Here is a 20,064-nt window from a genome sequence, read left to right on the forward strand (position 1 = left end):
CCAGGCCACATGTGGGTACTAAACCAGGGATCTCCAGAGCTAGGAGCGTGATCCGCTAAAGCCAAAGGACCAAGTCCATAGCTAGGAGCTGTAGGAAACTCCTATTCTCTTATCAGATCAATCCACACTAATCACTGAGTTACATCACCAGCTCCCACTGACTTCAACTGGAGTTGCAAGTGCTCAGCACTTCTGAAAAGTCAGACACTCGGGTCTTAGCTACACCAGATTGCTTAGTAGCTATAATCATCTATGCCTTCAGAGCAGTTCAACATATCAACACAGTGAGCTTTAAGCAACTCCTTCTGATAGCTGTGTATCTAGACACAGATTCAACAACGCACTTCCACAGAAACCAATGACCTGAAAATGCAGGTTTAAGTGCTTGACTGAACTGCGACCAAAGTTGGTACTAACGCAACCATAACACGGTGCCATTTATCCTGGAGCAACCCATGCAGGGTTGGCCTGCGAAATCTAACTAGTTTACTTTTCAAAAGTCATCTGAAACACAAAGGCTGCGTCTACACTGGCATGATTTTGCACAAATACTTTTAACAGAAAAGTTTTTCCATTAAAAGTATTTGCGCAAAAGAGCGTCTACACTGGCACGGATGCTTTTGCACAAAAGACATCTTTTGCGCAAAAGCATCTATGCCAGTGTAGACGCTCTCTTGCACAAGAAAGCGCCGATGGCCATTTTAGCCATCGGGCTTTCTTGCGCAAAAAATTAACATGGCTGTCTACACTGGCCCTCTTGCACAAGAATACTTGTGCAAGAGGGCTTATCCCTGAGCGGGAGCATCAGAGTATTTGTGCAAGAACCACTGATTTTGTACAGTACAAAGTCAGTGTTCTTGTGCAAATACTCGCGGCCAGTGTAGACAGGCAGCAAGTTTTTGCGCAAAAGCGGTTGCTTTTGTGCAAAATCTTGCCAGTCTAGAAGCACCCAAAAGGTTTAAGGCCAGACAGTGAAATTCACTACTGTGTTAAGGGGCATTGTGGCATCCATGCACCACTTAAATCTGAGGGTTCAAGTAGGATCTAAGCAGTACACGGACACCTTGTACAGACGCCTTTGCACGAGGAATGTTAAAAAGTGGGCAGTTGTTCAAATGCATAACCGCTGAAAATCTCAACAGTTACACGGTTACTCACCCCTGCAGGGCAGAGTGACTGCCCATTCCCCGGGAACCAGTGCATGTTGGAATCTGGCTTTTAAGCTGGCTCCCCAGGAGCAGGGCAGGAGCCTGCATAGAACTGTTAATGATAACCGATAAGCCCAGGCTTACTGCTTAACTGTTTAAACAGTTATACTTTTGCATCCTTACTTTGCACAGGGGTGACTATCACCTTGAATAAATAGCTAAACTGTTGTAAAACATGGCGACAACAGCTCAGAACAAAGTGGGTCCGGCCCACGAAAGCTCATCATCTAATAAACCATCTTGTTAGTCTTTAAAGTGCTACATTGTCCTGCATTTAAATGAGACCAGGCATCTTGTGCTATTCAAAATACAGGTAGGTGCCTAAAATACCCATAAAAACCTGGCTTTGAATGAGCACAATTTCATCAGTATCACTAGCGACTGTGGAAAACATCTAAAATTACTGCTCTAAGAAATAAGGATATGAAGTGTTAATTTCACCTCCAATCTGTCCTCACTCTCATAGGTTATGTCTACACAGCAGCGTTATTTCGGAATAACTGATGTTATTCCAAATTAACACAGTCTGCATCTACACAACAAGCAGTTATTTCGACATAATGTCGAAATTATGCCAAGCTGGAAGACTTCTTACTCCAACTCCTGTAACCCTCATTTTACGAGGGGTAAGGAAAGTTGGAGGAAGAGTGCTCTAACTCGGACTTCCTGCTGTGTAAACAGCGTCAAAAGCTGAAAAGTTATTTTGACTTAAGCTACGCAATTGACATAGCTCAAGTTGCGTAGCTTATTTCAGCTTTAGCCCTGCTGTGTAGTGTCCATAGTAAGACCACAGTCACAAAAGCATTTTCTCCACTAAGCTTGACACTTGGTAGGGTGAGGAGGCTCTCGAGGTTGCTGCGCTGAAATCCTGAATGACCACATGTGTGCAGGCCTGTAGGAGCAAATAAACATTGATCATGTCTCACACACACCCCTCCCTCCCGACCTGTGCTCAAATACTCCAGTTTTGCCGTGCAGTAAGTATATTTTTGAAGAAAAAGCGTCCTTGAAAAGTATCTCTTTGCTGTTTGGATGCAAGAGAAAAGTCCCGCCGGTACATCCAAGAAGAGCTTCATCATGAATGCTGGTTTGTAATTGCGAGGTCCCAACCAGGATAATGGCTTAAAAACATTTACAGCAAGCTGCACAGAGTTAATGGCCTTAGAACACAAAGTTATTTGTCTATCCACAGGACAGATCCTCAGGCTGTCTACCAAGTTTGGGCATGGCAGAGCAAGCTTTCCTCATGCACTTCCCCTCACCCAATATACACTACAGATGACCTGGAGTTTACCTGTACAACCAAGAGAATTTGGTCAGTCTTTAAGCTCTCTTCTCACACTGCCAACACAGGCTGCATTTGAGCCTGTGACCTATGGGTGAAAGGCTTTTTATCCTGTAAGCCACCTGCTGATCTGTCAGTCCCCTTGCCTTCCCAAAGTCTATTTACTTAACTCAACGTGGCAGTGTGGCTATTTGAAACCCCACCGCAATTAAGTTATTCAGAATAAGGATGTGAAAGGCTTAACCAGTGAGTCTTAACTGGAACTGTTAAGGGCTGCTGCAACCCCATGTGGCCCACCGCTGACAGAGGCTCCTCTGGGCATCCAGAGCAGCCCCTCTCCATGGTGGGCCTGGAGGCAAGGGGGAGGTGCAGGCTGGAGTTGCTCTGCCTAGGCAGTAGAAGCCTCTGCCTATGGCAGTGGGCAGGTTCAGCCTGGTCACAGCTGGGGGAAGAGATGCTCCAGCCTTGAGCAGACTCCCCTTAATTGGTTAATATATAATAATAATATATGGAGATATTCCTAGAACTGGAAGGGACCTTGAAAAGTCATTGTGTCCAGTCCCCTGCCTTCACAGCAGGACCAAATACCATCTCTGACAGATTTGCCCCAGATCCCTAAATGACTCCTCAAGGATTGAACTCACAACCCTGGGTTTAGTAGGCCAGTGCTTAAACCACTGAGCTATCCCTCCCCTTACATGGGATTTTTACATCCCTAATTCAAAGACCACAGAGACAGATATTTATTTTCAATATCATCTATCAGAGCATCTATTAAAATTCAGGGGGAAAACTCAGTGCCCCATATCAGCACATAGGATTGACCTATAAAAGCAAACAGAAATATATTAAAAGATATTGCCACAACACACACTAGGGCAAATTAGGAAGAGCATATGAAACTGTCAGGGAATCTAATAGGCATTTTGATGAGACAAAATGTTCTTCCCATTTTCTCCCATAAGAATGAAAATGCAATTCACTTCAAATGTAATTTTACACTTAACTGATTGGCTTCTGTTATTTTAAATGCGACTACAACCATGTACTGCTAGTATTATAATAGCCTCCTTTTTAACTCAGGCAAAAAAATAAAATAAAGCGTTGGCTACGCTGACACAGATTTTCACTTCAGCAAGAAAGTGTCATTACTCCTACACTGAGACACCCTGGGCCAAACTCAGTGACAGCAGGGCATCCGTGAGAGTTAAGGGTGTGGAGAAGCTCTTAGCATGCTGCAGAAGCAGGCACAGAGCTACCCAAGTGTAACTTCCTTCAGTGACTTTACTGCAAGCGAGTGGCCCACTGCCCACTGTATATTCATGGTTGATTTTCTTTGGTGCTGAGTTATGGCTGCTCCTCATTTCTTCTCAGTGGGTCCCAAATCCTTAGATAACAGAATGATCCCATGGACATTTCATTTTTTAAATAATGCATGCAATTCTAGTTATTTAACTGAAATAAGGCTCTCCACTGGGCACAAACACTTTGATAAGTGGCATTTTTTAAACAGGCTACAACAAACCTATTGTTTTCAGTTATGCTGTGAGTAACACATCAAACTGAAAAAGCTCTTTTCAGTTGCTCATCAGATTACAAACTACTATGAACAAATAGCCTTTTCAAAGCATCCTTTTAGAAAATACAAACACACATGGGTGTTACACAAAGAAATCAATTTTTCTGCTGCAAAAAGATGACAAAAACAAACAAGTACTTAAGGCGAAAACATTTTCTGGGGAGGAGGGGGCAATGTAACAAAAGGTTCATAAAAACAACAGTCAATGCTTGTCTAGCCAAAAGGCTACATTTTCAACCTGAAAATCTAAGATGATGCCCTCTATAAGTATGTCAACATTCCTATCATCACTCATTTAACTCCAGAAGAAAGATGAAGCAAGGTTCTTCTTCACATGGTCTTTTGACTGAAGATATTCCAAGAGAGAGTGCTTTGGCTAGTAAAGTATACTAAATTTCAGGGGTAATTTATCTTTAGGATCAGTTCCTTTAATGTCCACAAGGATTCTCTAATATTAAATAGGGCAGATAAAATACTTTTAAAGTAACGGATAGGTCCCCACACAGAGATGTAATGAACACATTAGAAAAAAAATGAACTTCCAGCTAGGATGATATCAGAATAGGGGCCCAATCCTGAAAACACTTGAGCACAAGTGGTATCTTCTCTCATGTGACTAGTATGGGGCTATTCACACAAGCAAAATTAAGCATTAACAGGATTGCTTGCTCTGTTTGCTTGGACAAATTCCTGATTGCAAAGTAAACCCATCTGATGGTGGATTAAGTTTGTTTAATAGCTACAATTCCCCATGCAGCATAAATGGCAAAATATGACGGGTTTGATGGAACAAATCCACAAAATTACTCTCTAAATCAATTTGTGCTAATATTTCAATAATGCAACATCAATAATGTGAAGGAATAGCAGTCTTATGAGAGGACCTATGCTGCATTTTAGAACAGCTACTATGTTTAAAAAGCTACAGGTAACATACAGAAAACCCCCCACAGCTGTTAAATAATGTATGAACATCCTACTGAAAGACACTTGCAGTAAATATATAGTAAGTAAATAATAACTGCTGACATTTTTATCATGCAGGTGTAAATTCAAATCAATTATAGCTCACTCAAGGCAGGGAAGGGTTTGCACTATTTCTGATCAGACATAAGCACTGTACTCAGTGTGGATTATCTTGCCAGCCAGTGTTTATCTAGTCATTCTTTTTTATTTATACATTTCTAGAGTAATTATGACTCAAGCACTATTTTCATAGTATATTTCAAACAGAGAAGAAAAAAGACAAACTTGACAATCTTAAGAGCTGTGCATCAACACTTTAGCACTCATTTGGTAACCCTTGTGTAAAATTAAGACCATACATCATCCATGACATACATTATCAACCTGTTTTATATGCTCAGTCTTTGCTATTGAATCTAATAGACTTACTGGTAAAGTCCACCTAAGTTGGGGGGGGGAGGAGCATGTATGGGTTAATTGTTGGAAAAAACACAGACTCTTTGCTCTTTAAAGCAAAACTCTTTTTTTTTTTGCCACTTATTCATTAGAAGGCAGCTCTCTCCTGTGATTCATAAAATCCCCAATACCTTGCATTCCGCAAATACAACACTCCTGTACTTTTTACTAAGGTGAGGTAATCGAAATGCATGTATTAGTAATGCTTTCCTCCACCCCTTCCCCCCACATGTTATGGGACAGGTTATGCCATTGCCAAGTTCCAGGCTAGAAAACTATGCATTTAACAGCAGGACTAAAACACATTAATCACAATTATAACATGGCTGCTTTGTTACCAAATTACTGATCTGATTCTTAGACCTTCATCAAACTCTAGGCATCAGAGAGTGAATTTAGAATGGAATTCAACCTGAACAATGCTAATTTGCAGGTTAAAAAATTGACAACTGCCAACAAAACAAATATTTTAATTTTTACCTACAGACATTTACACTGAACCTATAATTTTAAAATACATTTTAAAAGGATCACCACCTATTAGTTTCTTAAAAGTGAGGATTTGAGGTCTAATAGCTGCACATATGCTGTAGCAGCCATTCCATTCCATTGCCCTGTTTTAGTTCTTGTTTGGGATTTCTGCACTCTACACTGTAATAAATTGAATTTGTTGAAAACATACGATATTAAAGACAAAAGCTGATTATCAGAGAACATCAGATGTCTTTGCCATTTGACTTCAGCAATCAGAGAAACAATGTGTTTTTAGGAGTACCTCATGCACTGGTAATCCTTGAAGGATTACTAACAGCTTCCCAGTTGACAGTGTCAACAAACTGGCTCCCCATTTCTAACCATCCCATCCATACAAGGAACCAGATCAAGACAAGATTACACATCCCACTATCATCAGGAAAGATTAATCCACACCTCAGCCAGATAGAAAGATGTCCACCAAAAAGAAAACAAAAAAATCCCATCCAGGTACTTGTTTTCAGATGCCCCAAATATTTAAACTCCATGCAGCAGCATCCCATTGTCTTATTTATTTTATTGACTGGCTACAGTACAAAAGGAGGGATGGAGTGGAGTAAAGTTGCAACCTAGGTATTAAAAAAAAATCTCAATATCCCATAAAAGTGAAAATCTCAACATGCTGCTGTTTAAAACAAAACCTTGTTTTGGCTACAAGATCTGGAGCCTTCCTCTCTCCTCCCTCCCCCCTCCACCCTCCCGGCTTCCCTCCAAGGGAAAATCTGCAAGCAGAGTCCAAAAGCTCTTTAGGAAGCAGGGCTTCGAAACGCAGCACTTGAGCACCCCGCAGGACCTGCACACCCAGCCCTGCAATTAAAAGTTTACACACAGCGGGGGGAGGTGGGAAGTGGGTGATGGAGACGGTCTGGCGGACCCCCTCCCCAACACACACACAGTTCTGGCTGCGGAGCACTTCCTCTCCCCCAGCATCCCTGCCTCCACCGGCCAGCACTAGGCAGCAAGGGTTAAAAGTTGCACAAGCCACGAACGCTCCATCCAGGAGCCACCGAACACCCGGGGGCGCCGCATCGCGAGCCTCCCCCCGGCGGCTGCAGCAGGGGCTCCCCGGCGGGCCCCGCTCACCTTGCGTGTTGTGCTGGTTGTTCTCCATGATCGAGGGGCTGGCGGGGCTGCCGCCGCCGCCGCTCAGCTCGGCCAGGCGCCGGTTGGTGGCTGTCAGCTCGGCTCGCAGGTTAGTCACCTCCTGGCTGGCGGACTGGATAGCTCCATCGATCCGCAGGGCCAGCTGCTTATTGTCTTCCATCATGCTCAGGATTTTGGCCTGGGGAGGAGAGAGGTGAGAGAGAGCAGCATGATGCACCAGCCGGAGCGGGGAGGGGGGGCTGCTGCCTCTCGCTCGCCTCCTCCCCCCTCTACCTGTTGGACCCCCCCCCTTCCTCCGCCTCCCTCTCCCGGGGAGCCGCGCGAGCGCCGCTCGGCGAAGGACACGAGCCGGGGGAAAACAGGGCCAGCACTCTTTAAATGGAGCCTACCATCTGCAGCAGGGGAGGCGGGGAGCCCGGCCAGCGCCAGCTCCGCCGCAGCCCCCGGGCTTTTGCAGGGCGCCTTCCCCGCCGCGGTGCACGCGGCAGCTGGGGGGAGCCGCCCGGGCCGGAGGGCGGGGAGCGGGGGGACGCTCGCTCGCTCGCCTGGCTGGCGGAGGCGCTGCGGGCTTCCCTCCCCTCCCTGGCCCCAGCCCGGCGGTACGTTGCGCTGCCTCTCCAGCCACCGAGCGCGGGGAGCCGGCTGCCTGCGCTCTAGGGCGCCCGCCTGGAGGGGGGAGAAAGGGGGTGCAGCGCAGGCGGGAGGGGGACGCGAGGAGCGCCGGGGGGGGGGGGGGGGGGGGGGGGGGAGGGGGCGGGCCGGGAGTTTGTGCTGCAAAGAGGCGGCTGCACCCACGGGAAGCCAAACTTCAAGCGGAGCGCGGGGAGCCCGGGCCGGGGCAGCTGGGGCCGGCCGGAGGGAAGGCGGAGGCGTGCATCCCCTTCATCCCGGCCGGGGTGTGCGGCTCAGGGGCGGCCGGGCTAGCGTGGGCTCGGGTTGCAGCGCGGCCGGCGGGAGCAGGCACAGGGAGGGTGTCACCTCCCCCCTGCTCCGCCAGCCCCCGAGGGGGACCGGGGAAGAGGCACTACACTGCAGGCTGCCGTCTGCAGGCGCCATGCGCAGGGGGAAGGGCCAGGGGGCCGCTTTGTCTGCCCTCGAGGGCCCCGGGTGATAGGGATGGATGGGGCATGAAGCCTTCCCTCCCCCACAGCTCCGGGCACCAGGGGATGCGCCCTACTCCCAGCCACCTTCCTGCCCTGAAGTGGCCCCAGCCCCGGGTTGTGCTCCTGCTTCCCGCGAGGGAAAGCGCCACGGGGCTGAGAACAAACCCCGGGGAAGGTGGGTGGCGAGCAGCCGACGAGGAGTCAGGCGTGTTCACGCCGGGCACCTGGTTCTAGCATGGCAACCTTCCACGCAGGGGCCAGAACCGTCCCACTTCCCCTTCCAGTCTCAAGGTTGGAGCAGGAGTGGGGAACCCTTTTTGGGTTGGGGTCCACTGACCCACAGAAAAAAAAGTTGGGGGCCACAGAAGTGAGAGGCAACCCTCCAAACCAAAAACACCTCAGGAATGTGGGCCTGAAATGAGAAACAGAATGATGCTCCCCGCATTCCTCTCCCACACCAGAGCCCAGGGCTAGTAGACTTTGTGGGCCCCTCTATGTTGAGGGGGTGGATCAAACAAGGGGGAGGTTCAGTGAAGGGGAGGGGGCTGCCTGGAAGCAGGCTTGGGGTGGGGTGGTTGGTAGGTCTGGAAGGGTGCAGGAGCAGAGTAAGGGTGCATAACCAGGATGGGGTGCTGCAGGGCTGGAGGAAGCACCAGTTCTCCAATGTTGGGGGCTGGATCCAGGCAAGCTAGGGGCCAGATTCAGCCCCTAGGCGCCCCACCCCTTAGTAAAGTCTTGTAACAAACTGGCTCACCTACACAAATCCAGAGCAAATAATTGTGAAAGAAAAAAAAACAAAGAAACTAACCACTCACTGGATGACAATTTACAAATACAAAGGGAGACGTAATTCATGGTGTATCCAGTATATGCCCAGTTCTAACTACTCTTCCTTTTGTTAATAATGGTTCCTCTCTGGCTGTGTCTAGACTGGCATGATTTTGCAGAAATACTTTTAACGGAAAAGCTTTTTCCGTTAAAAATATTTCTGCAAAAGCGCGTCTAGATTGGCACGGATGCTTTTGCGCAAAAAGTGCTTTTGTGCAAAAGCATCCGTGGCCAGTCTAGATGCGATTTCGCACAAGAAAGGCCCAATCGCCATTTTAGCCTTTGGGGCTTTTTTGTGCAAAACAGTTCTTCCCTGTCTACACTGGCCCTCTTGCGCAAGTATTCTTGTGCAAGAGGGCTTTTTCCCGAGTGGGAGCGTGAAAGTATTTGCGCAAGAAGCACTGATTTTGTTCATTACAAAGTCAGTGCTCTTGCGCAAATTCAAGCTGCCAGTGTAGACAGCTGGCAAGTTTTTGCGCAAAAGCGGTTGCTTTTGTGCAAAATCTTGCCAGTCTAGACACACCTTCTCTGTCTGGGAGAAGGGGAAACTTTTATAATTGGAGCATATTCTAGTAGAGATTGGAAGTCAGAACACCTGAATATTTTTTGCTCACGTCTCTACTACTCAACTCAATATATGCCTTTGAGTCCCTTGCCTCAGTGTAGCTCCCCATAAAATGGAGATATAGTAATACTGACTTGCAAAATTGCTATCACAAATGCAAGGTAAAACACAAAATCTACTCTGCCTTTACCATGATTATGAAGTGCAAAAATATAATTAGGAAGATCAAAAAAAAAAAAAAAGAATTTGAAGAACAGCTAACCAAAGACTCAAACAGTAATTAAAAAAAGTTAAGTACATTAGAAGCAGGAAGTCTGCTAAACAACCAGTGGGACCATGGTTGGTGCTAAAGGAGCACTTCAGGGTGATAACAAATCTGAGGAACTGGCTCAGATTGAAGTATCATTAGAGGAGATTTTGAAACAAATTGATAACTTAATTTAACAGTAATAACTCACCAGGACCAGATGGTATCCATCCAAGAGTTCTGAAGGAACACAAATGTGAAATTGCAGACCTGCTAACTCTGGTATGTAATATATTATTTAAATCAGCTTCTCTACCAGAAGATGGCTAATGGGGCGTCAGTTTTTTAAAAGGGCTCCAGAGGCGATTCTGGCAATTACTGGCAGGTTAGACTGACTTCAGTACTGGGCAAACTGAAACTATAGTAAAGAATAATATTGTCAGATGCATAGGTGTTAGGGAAAAGTCACCATGGTTTTTGTAAAGGGAAATCATGCTTCACTAATCTACTAGAATTTTTTAAGGTCAACAAACATGTGGACAAGGGAGATTCAGTGAATATAGTGTACTTAGAGTTCCAGAAAGCCTGAGACAAGATCCCTTACTAAAAGCTCTTAAGCAAAGTAAGCTGTCATGGGATAAGCGGGAAAGTCCTCTCATGAACTGATAACTGGATAAAAGATAGGAAACAAATGATAGGAATAGACAGTTTTCAGAATGGAGAGATGTAAATAGTGCTGTCACTCAAAGGTCTGTTTTAGCACCAGTCCTATTCAACATATTCATAAATTATTTGGAAAAAGGGGTAAACACTGAGGTGGCAAAATTCACAGATGATACAAAACTACTCAAGATAATTAAGTCAGACTGTGAACAGCTACAAGAGAACCTCTTAAAATTAGGGACTAATCAATAATATTGATAATGCAAAGTAACAGATACTGAAAATATAATCCCAACTATAGATAAAAAATGATGAGGTCTAAATTAGCTGTTACCACTCAAGAAAAAGCTCTTGAAGTCATTGTGGATAGTTTTCTGAAAACATCCACTCAATATGCAGCAGTAGTCAAAAATCAAGCAGAATGTTGGCAATCATTAAGAAAGGGATAGATAATAGTACAAAAAATATATTGCCTCTATATAAATCCACGGTACACCCACATCTTGAATACTGTGTACAGATGTGATCAGCCCATCTCAAAAAAGATATATTGGAATTGGAAAAAGTTCAGAAAGTGGCAGTAAAAATTATTAGGGGTATGGAACTGCTTCCATATGAAGAAAGAGTAATAAGATTGGGATGTTTCAGCTTGGAAAAGAGATGATTAATGGGGGATATGATTGAGGTCTATAAAATCATGTCTGGTATAGAGAGAGTAGATAAGGAAATGCTATTTACTCATAACACAAGAACTAGGAGTCATGACATTAATAGGCAGCAGCTTTAAAACAAACATAAAGAAGTATTTATTCTCAGAATGCACAGTCAACCTCTGGAACTCCTTGCCAGAGAATGATGTGAAGGCCAAGACTATAACAGAGTTAAAAAAACTAGATACATTCATGGAGATAGGTCCATCAATGGCTACCACAAGGTGTGCAGGTAAGGTGTCCCTAGCCTATCTTAAAAGTTTCTGTTTGGATGGGACATCAGTCTTTCTGGGCTCAGTTCATAGCAAAGATGCTCCTGAAGTGATGAACAGGAAAGAAGACAAAGATGGAGGAATCCCAGGGGCCGTCTTTATACACTTGCCCATGAGGAAGGAATTCCATTGCTCTCACTTGATATACATCATCATGCCAATTCTTTTCCAGAATATGATCTGAGGAAGTGGGTCTGGCCTACGAACCCCATCACCTAATAAACCATCTTGTTAGTCTTTAAAGTGCTACATAGTCTGATCTTGCTAAAACAAAAGGAAAAACTAACACGGCTACCTCTCTATTACTATCCCAAATTGGAGTTTGTTACTTGAGCAAGTCACCTGTCCATGCATGAGTCAGTTCTTTTTAAGCAAGCAGCTCTGGCTTACGTACTGGTCTTCAGATGTGGATTGGCATCACTTGAGGTGCATTGTCAGTGAAGTACTGCTATTTGACTAGCAGCCTCTGTAGGTAGGCGAAGCCTGCTGATAATCTCCCAGAAGCAAACATGTGAAGTACAAGTACATAGCCAATACTCATTTGGGATGTGAATGGTTAACTGGTAGTGGCTGGAGCAGCTCCCCACCCACCACAGGCAGGGAGCTGCTATAGCCTTGCAGGGCCCACCACATGGACCAGCTGCTCCAGCCAGCCAGAACTGTCCCTGTCTGTGGCAGGCCTAGTCCAGGTGGCATGCCACAGGCAGGAGCTGCTCTGACTTGCCGGAGCAACCTTTGTGCATGGTGGATGGGCCACTCCAGCTGGAGGGTGCTCCTGGTTGCTCCTCCCCTTCAATTAGGTAACTGGTTAAACATGTTTAGCCAGTTAACCAATTAAGTGGGATTTGACATCTCTAACACTCATAACTTCAAATGCAAAAAATGATACATGCATGAGTGGTATAAACAGAATCATCGAATCATAAGTCTCTAGTCATCTCACTTAGACCATTTGGCTCAAGAGTTGGTGCAAACATATCCCAGTGGTTGCAACAATGTTTGTATGTTCACATGAGAATTCAGTGTCACACCCTGTCCCAGCAGCTTTCAAAGATGGAGACGTACTATTTTCTGATTTAGAAAATACATGTCAGGTTTGTCTTTCCTTTGACAGTGCCAGCACCATGTGCTGGTGGGGATGAGCGGACAGGATAATCATGTCAGTTTCCAACTGCAGGCAGGATTGTGTCATTTGTGCCCCTCTCCACTGGGATTTGCACCATGGCATTACAAGCGTGGCCTCTTCAATGAGCACAGAGAATGGCCTCCCTGGGACTACTAGCAGCCCTTGTGAAAAATCACCACTCAGTATTTGAGGGAGGAAATGGTTCAACCAACCACTGGGCCAGTCATTTCTGCTTGTCTCTTATGGGAAGTGAAATGAGGAAAGCAGAAGTTCATTGTTCTCCAGCAAGACAATAATCCTATTGAGAGCTGTGGAACAAGGTACTGTAAAGCGGCGAGTCTCACTGAATCAGAGGGGTTTGTGCGCAATGAGCCTCCAGGCAACTTTCAGGAATAAAAATAAGATGAATCTGTGTTCACATGCTATTAGTCTGCGGTAGCTTTCTTTCTTCCCTGAGAACATCAGGTCCGACCTGAACTGTGTTGTCAGAACCTCCCATTCTGTGTTATCAGAACCTCCACCAACTTCTGCAGGGTCAGTCGGGCACACTGGACTACCAAGAGGCCCACCAGTCCCACTGGGAACAGACAGTGATCTGCCACTCCCAGGATTGAACCTGTAGGTAATCACCACTTAAGACTTGCCTACATAGCAGGGGGAATGTATTTTATGGGGAAGTGATTTCTAAAGCACACCCATGTCTTGTGCATTAGTTGGTCCATGTAGACATGGTAGTACAGTAAAACTCCAATAGTCCAGCATCCAATAGTCCGGCACCAAAATGGCAAGAGCCTAGTGAGTGAGCTTCAGCAAAAAACGAGTCACAAGGTAACAGCAGCAGCAGCTGAACTGAGCAAAAAGGGTAAAAAAGGCTTAAAAACCTAAAACATTACAGTATACTGTATACAGTATGTACAATAAAAAGTGTTAAGAACACTTTATATACAGTATATAATGTATACAGTATATATATATATATAAAAATAACCAGATTATAGTACCTCCTGATTGTCCGGCATATCTGATAATCCGGCACCACCTAGGTCCCATAGGTTCCAGATTATCGGAAGTCTACTGTACATTAAAGCGCACTAGGGAACCTTTAGTGCACACTCATAGGGCATGTCTAAACTATATCCCTCTTTCAAAAGAGGGATGTAAATTAGACAGATCGAAATGGCAAATGAAGCCAGGATTTGAATTTCCCGTGCTTCATTTGCATAATGGCGGCTGCGTATTCTTTCAAAAACAGGTCTTTCGAAAGTGAAACTGCCATCTAGATGTGGTTCTTTCAAAAGAAAAACCCTTTTTCAAAAGATCCTGTAAACCTCAACGCGCGGCCACCATTATGCAAATGAAGTGCAGGAAATTCAAATCCTGGCTTCATTTGCAATTTCAATCTGTCTAATTTACATCCCTCTTTTGAAAGAGGGGTGTAGTCTAGACATAGCCATAGCATCTACATAGACCAGTTAATACGTAACATGTGAATGCACTTTAGAAATCATATGCTTGTAGCACACATTACCTTATGGTGTCAACAAGTGCTAAATTATGGAAATAGTATCTCAACAGACACAAATAGTGCCAAGCTTTTTACTGATTTAACCTCAGATTAAGAAGGCCACAGCACTGGATGAAGCACCGGGGAGCTGCGGCCCACAGAAACTCCTAATGAGCTTGTCACTTGAGGAACTTGGAGTGTCCTACCTAGGGGCAAGGGATTGGCTGTCCTGTAATCAGTATGAATTCTCAAGTCAGTCAATATACAGGGTAAAATTCTGTTCTCTGTAGATTGGAACTATACGTTCATATTCTGGTCTCTCTGCAAAGGTGGATCTCCCATTGATCTCAGTGGTGTTCCACACATATAAGGCATGTCTACACTATGGAGAAGATTACCCTCCAGAGGTCGATCGTCTAGCATTCGATTTAACAGGTCTAATATAGACCTCTAAATTGAACACTGAGGGCAGCTGGCTCATGTGCTCCCATCGGCCTCACCGTGGTGGCTCAGTTTAAGGTAAGCCAATCCAGCTATGCATTTTGCATAGCTGGATGGCATACCTTAAGATAACCTGCCTGGTGTAGTATATACCAGGCCATGCTGTGTGCAGAAAATAATTCAAAGATCGAAGTCCTTTCTAAGGGTTTGGCTACAGAAACATAAATTCAAAGTAACCAAATGTATGAAACTGAAGTGGATTAATTAAACTGCATTAAACCCTGTATGAGCCCTGTCATTCAGAATTATCGTGACCTTTCTTCAGGAAGGCTCCTTAATTCTGAACAAGGGTGTTCACAAAAGAGTTTAATGTGGTTTAACTAATCCATTTCAAATTTGCATCTTCATTACATTTGGATTAGTGTCCCTGGATGACCCTTTGTAGAGAAGTCCTTAAGGCTTAGGGTATGCCTACACTACAAAATTAAGGTGTTTGTATAGCACAGATATAGTAGTGAGGGCAGGTCATACGGGCTGGCAAACTCAGTACAAGCCTTTCCTGGGTACATGCTTTGGTTGCTAGTCTGTGATGAAGCCCATGCTGCCTTGTCTTTGCTAAAATTGTTATCCATGTTAGCTAGATTAAAACCAGGCATACACTGTGACACCATCATCTGCAGGATATATTATCTGACCTGGGTATATTATCTTGATGAAACAGGATCTACCTCAATAATCTTATGAAACTAATTATGTAGTCAGTAGGTTTTTCTAAACACTAAATATATCAGTGGTTTCAACTCCTTTTTATAATATCAAAAGAACTTGGCTCATTTTAAAGCTACAGTCAAGCAGATGAAATCTACATTTTGTGATTAGTCTTTTCTTTTAAATAAAATGAAAGAATCTAAAAATAGAAATTATTTGATGGTTATTTTTAAATGGAAAAATAATTTCTGACTGGCAATTCCCAGCAGTGTCTGTAGCCCAAATGCTGCAACACGTAGGCTAGTGCATGAAAACCTCAAAGTGACTAGAAACAGACATGGAAGTGAAGATGTCTGTTTTCATGCCATATGTTTATTCAGGGTGGTGAATTTGAATTCTGAAATTCTGTCTTCATCATTTAGGTTATTAGTGACAGAGGCAAGGACACTTGTTATGCAAAGTTTGATTTCTGAACAACATAAATGCTTGGTTGAATGTCTGACTTGTATGCACGCTAAATGTAACCATTTATGCAAACTAGGAAATTACATATGCAACTAGATGACTGAATGTGCAGTTGCAATAGCATAGATGTAAAACTCTGATCGGGCAACGACTCACATTCTATACTGGAATAAAATACAGATTTGTGTACTATCAGGGCTTAAATGTAACTCAACTTCTTTAAACCCCAGGCCCATTATTTTTAGCCTCACATTTTTCTTTTAAATTAAACCTGATGTGAGCCTTCCAGGAAAGCATCCAGCAGCTAAGGCAAAGCCCAGATTACACTTCTAGTCAATGTAACTTCAGTAATAGACTAGTCATGTTATTGTATCGGTTGCACTGAAACCTTTTTAAACTGGGTATGTGAAAGAATTTCTGCACTGTATTTCATAGTCTAAAAATTGTTTTAAAATCTTGAACGTTACCACGCACTCATCTATAGATTAATAACCCAGCTTTAGAAATCATCCTTATTACTTTAAACCCCTTTGAGATTCCCCTGAAGATATCCTAAGAGATTTTCTCCTTCCCCGCACCCAGCAATAGGGAACAGCTGGGTCTATTTAAAATTGATTTTGATCTCTCCAAGCAGGATTTGATTTCTCCACACACTGAGGTTTTGCCTGAAGAGAGTGCACAATATAGCAGAAATTCGGAGACGTCAGCTGGCAGCTGGCGTGGCGAGAATCTAACAGAAAATGAGCAGCTCACTATGTGCCCACGGGCATAAGCATGAGACAGCAACACGGGCAAAGTGATTTTCGATATGACAGTGGTTGGAGTTTGCTGGCCATATGCAATTAAAACGGAATAAACCCCTCTTCTTGCTGAGCACTCTCACACAGATGGTCCCCAATGGGGTGCAGCAGCAGCAGCACTCATGTACAATAAGCTGCCTTTCCATTAATTCGGTATTTCAAGGGCTTCAGGCACCTTAAAAGGGTCAAGGCACCATAAAGGGACAGGAGGTGTTCATCACTTAAAAACAGACAATGCTGCTTTCTGAACAGGCTGCCGGCAGAGTGGTGCAGTGGCTGGATGCTCTGTTATGAAGAAATACTAGGATCCTCATCCACTCATTTCATTAGCCCTGATGTCACACTCTCTGTATCCCATCCTTTTTTCTTTTCTCTTCAAGCATCGGAGGAAGTGAGCTGTATCTCACAAAAGCTTGTGCCCTAATAAATGTGTTAGATTTTTTTTTTTTTGGGCAAAGTATGTCTGTGAATGAGAGAGAATTGAGTATATGCTGGAGGGGTTAACTTCAATGTGAAGAAAGAGGATCCTAGGTTTCAGAGGGATCGCGGTGTTTGTTTCAGCAAAAACAACAGAGTCTGCTGGAACTTTAAAAACTATCTCCCTGAAATAATGGTCCCATTCCTGAAATTGTGCCTTTGTGGAACTCCGTTCACTTCACACAGGTCAGATTGCAGGATGGGGGCCTCTCTAGACATTTTGCAGTGAACTAGACCAGTGTTTCTCAACCTTTTTTTTAAATAAAGTACCCCTTTTTTAAAAAAAAGTATAAGTACCCCCAGTACCTACAGTTTTCAGACACCCAAATTTTTTTCTACCATTACAACACATTTGTTTAAACAACTTAATCATAGTTGGGCAGACGATGAAATTTTGGGGTGTAAAAAGTACAAAAATAATAAAGCGCTGTAAAATTTAAAACAAATATCCAGTTTTCTCCAAATTTCAGTTGTGTTGACATACCCCCCAGACTTCGAGTACCCCTAAGGGTACTCATACCACCAATTGAGAAACACTGAACTAGACTAAGGCAAGGTCTATATTGGCAGAGAAAATTGATGCAAGATCACATAACTGGAGTTGTGTGAATTGCACATCTGGAGTAGATGTACCTTGCATCGATTTTCTGGGGAGGCCCCATAGCAGGTCTACAGGAGAAACTGTCAATTTCCCTTACTCCTCATGACTGCAAGGAGTTCCGGGGTCAATGGGGGTGCCCTCTGTGTTCCATTTAACGGGCCTTACTAGACCTGCTAAATTGAACACTGGAAGATCAACCTCAGAGCATTTGATCTCTGCAGAAATTGTAGATGTGCCCTAAATATTTGGGATATATGAGGCCTTTTGTTTCTGTAGACCTAGATTAAAGCCGTTGCTTGTGTAAACAGGTGCATCTGCATTGAATTCACCAGAGTTACACCTGCTTCTGTCAACATTCATCTGTATGATCCTTGTCAGTCTAGTCCCTGCTAGATCTGTTTCTGCATCACAAAACTACTGTTTATTTGGGTTGACTGGCAAGTTTTCCTGAGGAACTGGGTAGGAATGGCAGGCCAGAATTGGGAGCACTTTACAACCCAACAAAATTCAGTCAGTCAACTTTTGTGAGCATTTGGGATTACACATTTGACACTAAGTTGTAAAGTTACATTTTAAAAGAGTTAAAAACAAATTAAACAGGAGAAAGAATAATGGATTAATTTGAAGCTATTTCACATAACAAATGTTTTTTTAAGAGACTAAAACAGAAATGTATGCAGATTGAGTCTCCTTGATTGGTCTGAGCCAAATGCTATCCAAATGACATGAGAGAAAATAGAAACACTCTCCTGTGAATTCCATACCCATTCTTCTAGTGATGTGATATACAAATTAGATGTTGACATTTCTCACCAGTGAAGGGTTTGATTATTCCTGCAACAGCAAAAGTGACTTCAAGGAGAACAAGACTGAGCTCAGGACCAAGATGTATGGTAAATATATAATTCCTGAGAGATTGTTATGGATAAGATTAACTCCTGTGCCAAGCACAATTTAAATCCTCAAAATAGGGATTAAATTAGACTTTAGTGATGCAGAGGCTTGGCTTTGCATAGGGGTGAATTTCACCTGACATCTAGCATATTATTTTATGACAACTATGTTAAATGCAATGTAATCAAGTGGGCACAAGCAAAAGGAGGATAACAGTGGAAAATCTTGGTAAACGTGCTGTGCCATAAATGAACCAGAAATAAGAATTCAAGCGTAGACAGCATGTGATATGGGATTGATCCTCCAATAAGATGATGCAGCTGCACCTCAGAAATGCAGTTTTATGTTTGAATCACTCAGATAAAGACTATTTTTAGTTTAATTGTGTCCACGGTTTTTTAAGGTGTTTTTGGGATGATTTAAGGTTTAAGGGTAAATGTTTCAAAAATGGCTAAGGGATATAGGAACACACATGCTACTGAAAAAGACAAGACGAATCAAATCCATGTTTTCTCCTAGATTATTGTAATATTCTGATGTTTTTGTTTTGTTCTGTTTTTTCAATTCCGAGTTTCAGTCAAACACCTTGACATGCATAGGATCAGCTCCATTGTGCCTGGTAATGCAGCATAGTCCATGTACTCTCCCTATCGGTGGTATATGAAAGGAGTTTGACCATAGAAAAGACAAAAGACAACATCAATAAAGCTTTGAAGATTCTTGGAGGCAACAACACATTTGACTTTTACAGGCCCTAAGGCCCATGGCCCTTTTCTGTCCGCACAGAAGCCTTTTAGAAGGGAGACTGTGCCACTAATGTGAATTGAACTCATTGTTCAAAAGAACCTCTCCACCTACCACTTTCTAACATTACCCGCTATAGTTCTGCAACATGGGAAAGCACAAGTGCTTCAAAGCCTACTGACTTCAACAAGAATTATTATTATTTATATGACAGAGGACCCAGCATGTAACCATACTTTGCAAACAGAGTAAGAAACAGTATCTGTGCTGCAGAGCCTACAATCTGAAAGATACAACAGATAAAGAGCAGGAGAAAGGTTATTGGGTGTTTTGGGGGCTGGGTTATTAATTTCATTTTTCTGGGTTTATTTTTAGGAATTTGAGTTTTATGTAGATGTCCAAAAATCAGGGGGGTTTGTAGGTCTCTCTTGTTGTATGTAAGTAATGAGTAATGCAGATTCCATACCTTTACTCATTACAGTAGTACAGGTTGGACCACTCTAGTCCAGAACTCTCTGGTCTGGAAACGTCTGTGGTCCAGAATGGTTTTAGTTAGCTGGATAGTCACTTTTCATGGGTGTGGCCAAGTTTCCCCTGGTCCCATAAAGTTTGTTTACAGACACCAGTCCTAGTTCTGAGTGCTGTTATTTAGCTCTAATCTACCCCTAAATGTCCTCTAAAAGCCCAGTAAGCAGTGGAAGTGTTGGTAATGCTGCTAGACAATATTGACCTCCCGTGGTCTTGGAAAATTCCTTCGGGACTGGTCAGGTGCTGAGGGCGCCAG

The 20,064-nt window shown here is 43.6% G+C and overlaps 1 protein-coding gene and 1 long non-coding RNA gene across 9 annotated transcripts in view; one reads left to right on the forward strand and one right to left on the reverse strand.

Moving 5' to 3' along the window:
• The window catches only part of KAZN (kazrin, periplakin interacting protein), an 844,711-nt gene that overhangs the window by 447,359 nt on the left and 377,288 nt on the right, over window positions 1–20,064 (reverse strand). For 2 of the 5 annotated variants that reach the window (XM_075906495.2, XM_075906499.2), the window contains one exon: window positions 7,112–7,310. In XM_075906495.2, the coding sequence (XP_075762610.2) occupies window positions 7,112–7,310 (199 nt within the window). Of the gene's footprint in view, window positions 1–7,111; window positions 7,311–7,405; window positions 7,460–7,521; window positions 7,678–7,927; window positions 8,400–20,064 lie in introns of those variants that run through there. The other 3 variants (XM_075906496.2, XM_075906502.2, XM_075906498.2) reach the window with 3 other exon arrangements.
• Window positions 7,080–20,064, forward strand: part of LOC102462858 (uncharacterized) — an 81,623-nt gene continuing 68,638 nt past the window's right edge. For all 4 annotated transcript variants that reach the window (XR_016347794.1, XR_012897316.2, XR_012897320.2 and 1 more), the window contains exon 1: window positions 7,080–7,220. This is a non-coding gene — a long non-coding RNA (uncharacterized LOC102462858). The remainder of the gene's footprint in view (window positions 7,221–20,064) is intronic.

This window comes from Pelodiscus sinensis, chromosome 24 (genome assembly GCF_052426305.1).
Source record: "Pelodiscus sinensis isolate ZL-2025 chromosome 24, ASM5242630v1, whole genome shotgun sequence".
Taxonomy (NCBI): Eukaryota; Metazoa; Chordata; order Testudines; family Trionychidae; genus Pelodiscus; species Pelodiscus sinensis.